General features: G+C 50.2%; 1 protein-coding gene across 1 annotated transcript in view; it reads left to right on the plus strand.

Annotated features, from left to right (window-relative positions):
• The first annotated feature begins 1,675 nt into the window (after positions 1-1,675).
• DPYSL3 (dihydropyrimidinase-like 3) overlaps positions 1,676-9,111 on the plus strand; it is a 17,835-nt gene continuing 10,399 nt past the window's right edge. Inside the window, exons 1-6 of the mRNA XM_009331373.1 lie at positions 1,676-1,761; positions 4,120-4,304; positions 5,362-5,526; positions 5,800-5,861; positions 6,287-6,367; positions 8,867-8,935. Of these exons, the coding sequence (XP_009329648.1) occupies positions 1,742-1,761; positions 4,120-4,304; positions 5,362-5,526; positions 5,800-5,861; positions 6,287-6,367; positions 8,867-8,935 (582 nt within the window). The 5' untranslated portion in view covers positions 1,676-1,741. The remainder of the gene's footprint in view (positions 1,762-4,119; positions 4,305-5,361; positions 5,527-5,799; positions 5,862-6,286; positions 6,368-8,866; positions 8,936-9,111) is intronic.

Genomic DNA, 9,111 nt, shown 5'->3' on the forward strand with positions numbered 1-9,111 from the left:
CTGCTTGTCGGGGAGGATGGTGCATGGGACAGGAACAGAGGAACAACTCAGCCATGCTCTTTTCCTGGTGGGAGGCTAGGCTCCTGATTGGCATTAAGCTGTGGTGAGTGGGGAAGGTAAATCCCTGTTGCTGGGACTCGGGTTGCTGGTTATCGGTGCAGCTGTGGGAAAGCCCTTGCCTGGGAAGCAAGGAGAGACCGTGGCTCTTCCCCCTGCACCAGCACTAAGCTGCAGCCGGGGTTGGGAGTGCTGCGCATTCTAATCCTTTCCCCACCCAGTTTCTTTGTCTCGACTGTGTGTGGATGAGATTGACGTAAAAATGCACACCAGTCTCAGGGCTTTGGCTGCTGCAAGCTGCAGGGACATGGGGGGATTCTCTTGCATCCTTCTGTTGCCAGGGAGGAAGCTGCAAATTACCACCACTGTGGTGATACTTCCAGAAATCACCCCAGGGGTGGCGAATGAAGAACAAACCCCTGTAGAGGGATTAATTGTGCAAGAGCTTCACAGGGTGAGGCTGGCGTGTGAACCCTGCTGAAGGGTCCAGTCAGCTGTGGTCCAGGCTCAGACTGTGGAAGAGGGGGTGTACTCACATGCCAAAACCTGGGTTGTGGGCACCAGGGGGAGCAGAGAGGAAAGTAAAGGGAGCTTGAGAGCTGGAGCGTTGCTGGAGGTGTTTTAAGCAGTCAAGAAGACCGCATATTCTCTGGAACAGCACAACTGGCTTATGTCACCTGAATACATGGTAGCCATGTGTGAGATCAGGCTGTTTGCCCCTGTACTGCCCACAGCTGGTGTGGGTAGAAGAGCAGGACCTCAGCCTTCCCAATTCCTCAGGACAGGGTCTGTTCCCCACAGGACAGTGTCCATTCTCTCCCATCAGTGTATGCTGGGTTGCCCAGGTCCAAAAGCGTGAATACAGGAAGAGCATAAGAGCAGTTCTGGTCTGGGTGCTCCTCCACTGTCAGGCTACACTCCTTTGGAGAAGTGGCCACTTAGGTCAGTAGAAAGGAGAACAGAGGAGGTGGTAAATGAGACGGGAACGCAGTTCAGTGCCTCCTGGGTATTGTGTAGACCTGTGATGTTGTGAAACACCTCAGAAGGATCACCCCGAGTATCGTAGGGGAGGGACAGATTCCAACAGCAGATGCATCATCTTCAGGGCTGCCTGTCCTGTTGGTGGTCTTTGCAAGGTGGTAACAGATGAGAGAGATATAAATTGTCTTCTGTAATGCAACTTACTTTGTATGGTATTTGGATAAGATTTAAGGACATACCCTTAGTAACAAACTTGCTCTAAATACTGGTATGTGGCTCGTGCTGCCTGCAGATTTATGTGCATAATGTAGGGAGCTTTTGACTTCTCTCTGTATATTTTATGGAAGCATATTTGCTGTGTCCCCAGTAACTTCTTTGTACTCATTCTGCCTCGGTGGTGTTTCTGGCAGCACCTGCTCCATTCAGAAACAGCCCTATGAATATGATTTTTTTCAATCCTTGCTCTTATCATGTTGTTCCAAGTGTCAGTACAGATATGAACTTTCTGCAGTATTGGCTGTTGGGGTGAGCTGTCTGATGCAGTAGGAGAGCACCCAAGAAGGGCACTGTACTGGCCGCTGAGAAGTACATGTGTTGCCTGCTACTGACGACTGCTGTGCTCTTCCTTTTGCAGAGTGATCGTCTCCTTATTAAAGGAGGGAGAATAGTCAATGATGACCAGTCATTCTATGCTGACATTTACATGGAGGATGGCCTCATAAAGTAAGTATGGGACTTCTGTAGTGTATTATCCCAGTCTCCCCTTAAATGAGCTTCAGGCTGGGTGGTTGCTGGCTTTTGTGGATGTAGTCTGTACCCAACTTACCAGCCAGTAAAACTTGATAGCCCGCTCTGGTTAGAGGCTCAGCTCTCTGCAGTGTGTGTGAGCACATATGTGATTGCCTGACGTGTTTACATAGTAACTCCAGTGACTGAATTGCATTTGGGCCGGTGACTTTGTGACACAACGTCCATTGTACAACAAAGCTGTATCTAATTGCACCAGGAACAAGATTTATCTTTGACTCCTGTTTTGCCCTGTGTTAACAGTATTAGCATGAATGACCCCACACAAGATCCCATTTGTTAGCACTAACAAGGATAGTGCTGTGCTGCAGGTCATCTGCATCCTTGAGATTTTCAGGAATTGCAGGCAAGCCTCTTGGGTCCCCCCAGCTTCTTCGTGTGTGTTTCAGGGGTGCAGTAATAACTCCATTGTTTAAAGGCTGCAGTTCAAATGCAGCAACTGTATCATGTTGGGACCAGCTCCAAGCTGGGTGAATTGAAAGAACCATGATAGTTTATAGCAGAGGGACTTGAAAAGCATTGCTTGCTTTATGGTAAGAGGAAAATATCCAGCTTTCCCAGGATGGTATATTTTAAAAATCCAGCAGCAGAGAAGTACTTCAAGAAGTGGGACTGTATGTTTATGTCCACTGTTTTTAGCTAGTGGACAAGAGCATTCGTGATTGACTAGTACTTGTACCCAGGCAGGGATCAGAGCCAGCTTCAGGTCTTGCTATGGCACAGACTTTTTGGGTATCCTTGGGTAAATCACTTAGCCTCGTCTGCAGCCTGGAGGTCACAGAATTTCATTGCATCGGAAGTGAAATGCTCTCACAAGTGAATTCTGGTAAGAATACAGTGAGCAGTTTAAATCCTTTGGTGATGGATTCGTCTCAATAAAAGCGGTGGAAAGAGCTGCTGGTTTATTGCTGTGAGGACACTGGAGCGAGCAGTTCTGCCCACAGAACTTTTGTTATTCTAAGGAAAAAAACCTGCAAAGTGACTAAGGAATTTGCTCCTCATTTACTTCCCCAGTGTGTCAAGGAAATCAGAAGTTTTCTACTGAAACCAACTTGTCTTTTATCTTGATTTACCAAAAAGACTGAGGAAGGCTTGATGAAAATAGGATTTCTGAAAGAAGGGATTTGATGGCTGAGTGCTACATATGGACAGATAAATGGATTGAGAGGGCAGGGGGCTGAGTGAAGGGAGTCCTAAGGTTCAGGTGACCTGGCCTGCAGGAGGGCTGGGTATGTCTAGGGAGGAGAATGTCATTTGCTAGAACAGCACAAACTCCAGAAGACTAGAACAGTATTTTAGGTTACGAGTAGATGTATACTGGAACTTTTTAGGTTTCCTGTTTTCAGAAGATATTTTTAGGTACTTGGGGTTTTAGCTGCCTTCACTACAGTGTGGCCCTGCTGACAGCAAAGATGTCCTTCAGGGGCATGAAGGAGACAATGTGAGAGGGGAGGTCCTGGAGAGGGGAGGACTCTGCGCTTCTTGAGAAGAGAGTGAGCCCAGTACTTCCAGGCTGTGCCGCGAGTCCAGCTGGGCTGCAGCTAGCCATGCTTTGCACTTTGTGAGCTCCTCCCCAGCTCCCCGGAGGGAGGCTTCCCTTTACACTCGGGACTTTGTGCTGTGAGCAGCATTACAAATCCCTGACGAGCCCTGAGCTGGCCTAGCAGCTGCGGCATTACACTGGGAAATCATCTTTCTCTGTAAGTAAGCCTCAGACTTGAGCTTTACTTAAGGTGGGCAGAAGGATGGGGGAGAAGAGAGATTAGGGGTGCGGCTTACTGGAAGCAGGGCTGGTGTCGGGTTTTGTGAGCATGCACCCTGGGTGAGCAGGTAGGACTGCTACACTGGAAACGCTTGCAGGATCCTGACTCGTGAGTCTGTGGGGTATGAAGTGTCCTAGGCAGCTTCTCACCATACACTGCAGAGATCTGCATGCCCATCAGACCATACTCCCCAGCCACCCCAACCCAGTGCCTGCCTGAGACAGCAGGTGCCATCATAGACACCACTAGAGCAGCTGGACAGATGGCAGCCACCCCTGGATTATGCAAATTGTAGGTTTAAGCAAGCTGGACAATCCTGCATTTTGCTGCAGAGTGAGGTGGTTTCACTCTGCTGGCTCCTGCAAGCCCAGGTGTGGGAGTGGGAAGGAGTGGGGCATTTCTGCCGGCGGGAGGAGTTGACCTGGCTGCTCCCTAGGTGAACTGTTCATTGATGATGTTGTGGCTGGTTTTCCTTTGTGTGTGGCTCATCATCTTGGTATTATCTCATCAGGCAGATTGGAGACAATCTGATTGTCCCTGGAGGGGTCAAAACCATAGAAGCCAATGGGAAGATGGTGATCCCTGGAGGAATTGATGTCCACACTCACCTGCAGATGCCATACAAGGGGATGACAGCTGTGGATGATTTCTTCCAAGGGACGAAAGCAGCCCTGGCTGGTGGAACCACCATGATCAGTGAGTGCAGGAAGCAGGTCCTGTATGTGACAGCACCCAGCACTCTTGGAACGTTGCCGAGTTATTTCTTTTTCTCTTTGCTTTTCTCAGTCTTCTTTGTTTTAAAGGTCCATGACAGTGTGCTCATCTTTTCTGTGATCTCTGTCAATGCAGTCTAGAGAGTGAGGAGTGGGATGAATCTTTGGGATCCTTAGTAATACTGAAGTGGTGGGACAGGAGATTTGCATAGGACCCCTTGCCCTTGCAGATCACGTGTTCTGCAGTGCTTCATTGTCTGCAGCCACTGGTGCCCCTGGGACTCTCAAAAAGAAACAATGGCATAACTTTTTTTCCCTGTTAAATAAAAACAGGGCAGCATGATGTTCAGATGACTCTAAGCAGAGGAACAGAGCAATGTCCTGGCATCCCATGCTGCTCGGAAATAAACAGTGCTAACGAAAAAGGAAAGTGAATTCTGAGGTCCTTCCCTGGAGAAGGCTACAGCTGTGCACTGGTTTGAGGTCCAGGTTTTACTGGTGTGCAGTGGTCACAGCTGTGTGCACTGCAGGGTTTCTTGGGATGCAGCAGCAACTGTTGATCCTTCCAGTAAAGAACTGGGTTTCTTGCCCTCCCCCCACCGGTTCTCCTTCCCCCGGGCCAAAAAAATAAGTTGTGTGAAATGGACTGTGGCAGGGCATGGGGATTACATGGTGGGCAATAAAAGGTGCATTAGTATTGCAGTGTAGGAGGAGGCTATGTGTTAATGGGGTGAAAGTGGGGGTGAGGAAGGACAAGGCCCTTCAGCTTTCAGCTGATTTCTCAGCAGAAGCCTGTAAAAGCCCCTGGTCCCGTGCCAAAGGCTGTTAAGCAAAGGCTCTGTGTGCTTCCCTGCTGATAAATGCACTTGGAGGAGCCCAGACACATCACAAAGGTGATGGGGACCTCTTCAGAGCTGCCCTGAAGCTGCTGAGGAGGTGAGCCTGGGATCGCGGAGATGCTCGGCAGCATGCAGGGCCGCGGTGCGGTGGCCCGGGTGGGGAGCCCTTGCCCACCCCTTGCCCCTGCTCTGCCTCTGCAGTGGACCATGTGGTGCCAGACCCCGAGTCCAGCCTGGTGGAGGCGTTGGAGCGGTGGCGGGAGTGGGCCGATGGGAAGGCCTGCTGCGACTATGCGCTGCACGTGGACATCCCCCGCTGGAGTGACCGTGTCCGGCAGGAGCTGCACACCGTGGTCCAAGAGAAAGGTTTGCTGCACACTGCTCCCTGTGTGTGGGCCTTAGTGAGCTGCGTCTCCTCGCCATGGGGTGGTCCTGGCAGAAGGAGGGCAAGGGGTGACCGTGCTGTCGTCTGTCCTCTTGCTGTTGAGTGCCTGCTGGGATCCTGCATGGCCGTGAGCAGGAGTTGTGCACTGCAGATAGGCTAGCAGGGAAGGCAGCCCAGAGCAGGCAGCCTGACCTGGACCGTTCAGGAGTTAGAGCCCTCAGCTCACCACTCTCTCCTCTCTGCTCTGCCCCTAGGAGTTAACTCCTTCATGGTGTACATGGCCTACAAGGATTTGTACCAGATGTCGAACACTGAGGTGAGACCCCCTTCACTGCCTTGGTTGTGTCGATGCGAGGGGCAGCAGGGGGGATGGCAGCCACACTGGGCACAGGGAGGACGGGGTGGCAGGCAGCCCACTGCACCTGGCTGGGCCTCACGGCTCCTCTCCTCTGCCCTCGATGCCTTTGGAGGGCTGCCCCTGGGCTGCAGGCATGGTGTGCCAGCCACGGGACGGCCGGGCTCCCACACTGCAGGTGGAGATCACTGAGAGCATCCGCACCCGCTCTCCCGCGGCATTTGGAGAGCACTGCCTGGCATGGCCAGAGCTGGTCCCGCCACACCCACACCAGGCCCTGCCACTGCCAGGGCCTTCGGGTGAAGGACCGTGCGGGGTGCCAAGGCAGTGCACAGGCCAAGGCAGTCTGTCTGCTCGGTAATAATTTTTTCTTGTCTCTGTTTTAGCTGTATGAGATATTCAGCTGCCTGGCAGAGCTGGGTGCCATAGCTCAAGTTCATGCTGAAAATGGGGATATAATTGCACAGGTAACTAACTACTCTTCTGGTATGCGGGGGCTGAAAGCCCATCCCAGGCAGATTCGGTGTGAGGCATTAGCAAAATGACTCTAAAGCTGCATGGACATCTTTTGAAAGGTGATCTCTCTGCTGCTCAGCAGCAGTATCAAATTTACCAAGATTTTCTGCTGTGAATATGTGGTGCATAAGCGAATCTGAAATAGTGAGTTAGCAATTATCTAAATGGAAGAGAGTGGGCCATCAAGTACAGTATGTTCACTCCAACCGCAGCTCTTGTTCGGTGTGGAGAGGCAGAGACCTTTGCCTTGCACATAATCAGCTAAGAGAGTTAAAATGTATTGAAAAGTGCTGCAGCAAGGGAGGAGTTTTATCCCTGCTGTAAGCAAGCAGCCTGCTAATGGAGCCGGATTTGCAAGGGAATTGTTATGAGGGATGTGGTTTGGTGTTCAAGTGGGTAGGCTGTATTGGCCCGCTGTGTTGTAATTGGTGCTGGATGAGAGAAGTCCAAACATTTGGATTTTCATTAAGACAGAGAAGACATTGCTCAGTTATACTCTGCAACTACTTGTTTTTTCCTGTCTCTCTTATTCTTGGGAGTTGAAGGAGTGTGAGCTAAGAGGTCATTCTTCGAACACCCTCTCAGGCTACAAGAACCAGTTTTTCTCTGGACTTCTTAGAGCTGCAGTGCACAATTGGATGGCTCTTTCACATGAAAACAAAAAGTGGTCAGAGGAATTGTCTTGGCTAGAGCTTATCTCTACTTCAGCACCAGCCTAACCACAAAATGCCCCAAAACTATTAGTTGGTAGCACTTCACAGCCCTGGGAATTGCTTCCTTCTATCAGGACTGATTGAAACATCACAAGCTGGTGTGGGGCTCAGCGCGTTATTAGCATAGCGACATGATGCTTGTGGTCATCCGCTGGTGGTGGTTCCCAGGAAGGAGGCAGAGGATTTGTCCTCTCCATTCCCCATTTCAGTCCATTTTACTTTCAGTGGCCCTGGAGACTGTGTTTCTCCAGAGAATTTTTTTATTGGCTTTAATGATGGTTTTCTCAATAGTTTCTTCTCAGACTACTTGCTTTTCAGAAGGGGAGCCGGGGAGGGCCTTGGAAAGGGACTGTAAACATCAAGTGCTGTTCATGGAGCTGGGGAGTTTTGTACCCTTTTTTCCTCCTCACTGTGCTTGTTTCATCAACATAGGAGAGGAGGTTGCAGGGGAAGAGATGTGATGCATGGCCTGAACAGAAATAGGACGTGAGCAGAGCTCCAGACTTCAGACTCGGACATGTTGTAGGTGGTGGGAGGGTGCTTCGTGGTGGGTGAAGAGCAAGACTTGAGAAGAGTATTGTCAAGTCTGCTTGGCACTCTCACTGTGTCAGAGAAGGTGTCAGAGGAGGTAACACGCAGCACTTACCTGCTGTGCAGCCTCATCCTTTGATACACTCCTCCAACAGCTGTGAACACATCTATTATTGTTGCTGGAGTTACACAGTCCTGACACAGATTGGTGGCATTATTTAATGCCCATAATATGCTTAGTACTCTACAAGACACAAGAAAAAGTGCATAAAACTGCTTGCTTACAGGCTTACTATTACTACTGCTGTGCATCCACTTCACGCCCCCCGACACCTCTTGGAGAAATGTTGCCTGTTGTGCAACTGCATGTGGTTTCTGCAAGTCAAGGGCAGGTGTTGGGTGGGAGCAAACATGTGCATTGCCACAGGCAGTGACAGCACATGGGTAAAGGTATGAGGGTCCGAAAGATACCCGAGTGCCTTGATCAGGGCAGACCTGAAGTCCACCTGCATGTTTCTTTTGACCTCTGTCAAAGGGAAATGTTTGAAACGAGGGAATACGAGATAAATCTCTAGGATGCAGACAGGAGATAGGCAAGCCAGTGCATGCAGCGCACACACACACACAATTATTCATGGTCCTTATTTATAACAGCAAAATACTTGGAATACTGCTAATACAGGAACCAACACCTCATACCACCAGCTACTACAGAAGTTGATATAGGACAGGATTTAGCACTTGCTGATATCCAAATGATAAAAGAGCATTGGCGACCCAGGAGTAACCTTGGGAGGAGAATTTTTTTATTGGCTTTAATGATGGTTTTCTCAATAGTTTCTTCTCAGACTACTTGCTTTTCAGAAGGGGAGCCGGGGAGGGCCTTGGAAAGGGACTGTAAACATCAAGTGCTGTTCATGGAGCTGGGGAGTTTTGTACCCTTTTTTCCTCCTCACTGTGCTTGTTTCATCAAAGAGGTTTCAGTCGGTGTCCGCGCTCCCTCCAAGCACTCCCATTTCCCCATCCTCCTTCTTTCTCTCTCAGACCCCTGGAGGGTGCACAGCCTCTCACCGTGCACAGTGGTCCCACAGGACATAGGGTGGTTGCAGTCCCGAGGGAAGGGTTTGACACAGGAGGGATCTGCTTTTCTGTGTGGTTGATAGTTTCACAGTCTTGTAATGTCCCTCTGTCCTTTTGATGTCCTAGGAACAAACCAGGATGTTGGAGATGGGAATAACCGGCCCTGAGGGCCACGTGCTGAGCAGACCTGAGGAGGTAAGATGCAAAGGATGGTACTAGCCTTGCTGCACTGAAGAGCTTTCCCCACAAGTCGTTGTAGGGCTTAGTGTATTTAGTGGTGCCAGGCAAGCATCGGGGGATGTGTGTGTGTGTATGCATCTATGGGTATCCATTTGTACAGGCAATACTGTCTTGTTCAGCTCAGGAAAGAG

The sequence above is a fragment of the Pygoscelis adeliae genome, unplaced genomic scaffold, assembly GCF_000699105.1.
Source record: "Pygoscelis adeliae isolate BGI_AS28 unplaced genomic scaffold, ASM69910v1 Scaffold108, whole genome shotgun sequence".
Taxonomy (NCBI): Eukaryota; Metazoa; Chordata; class Aves; order Sphenisciformes; family Spheniscidae; genus Pygoscelis; species Pygoscelis adeliae.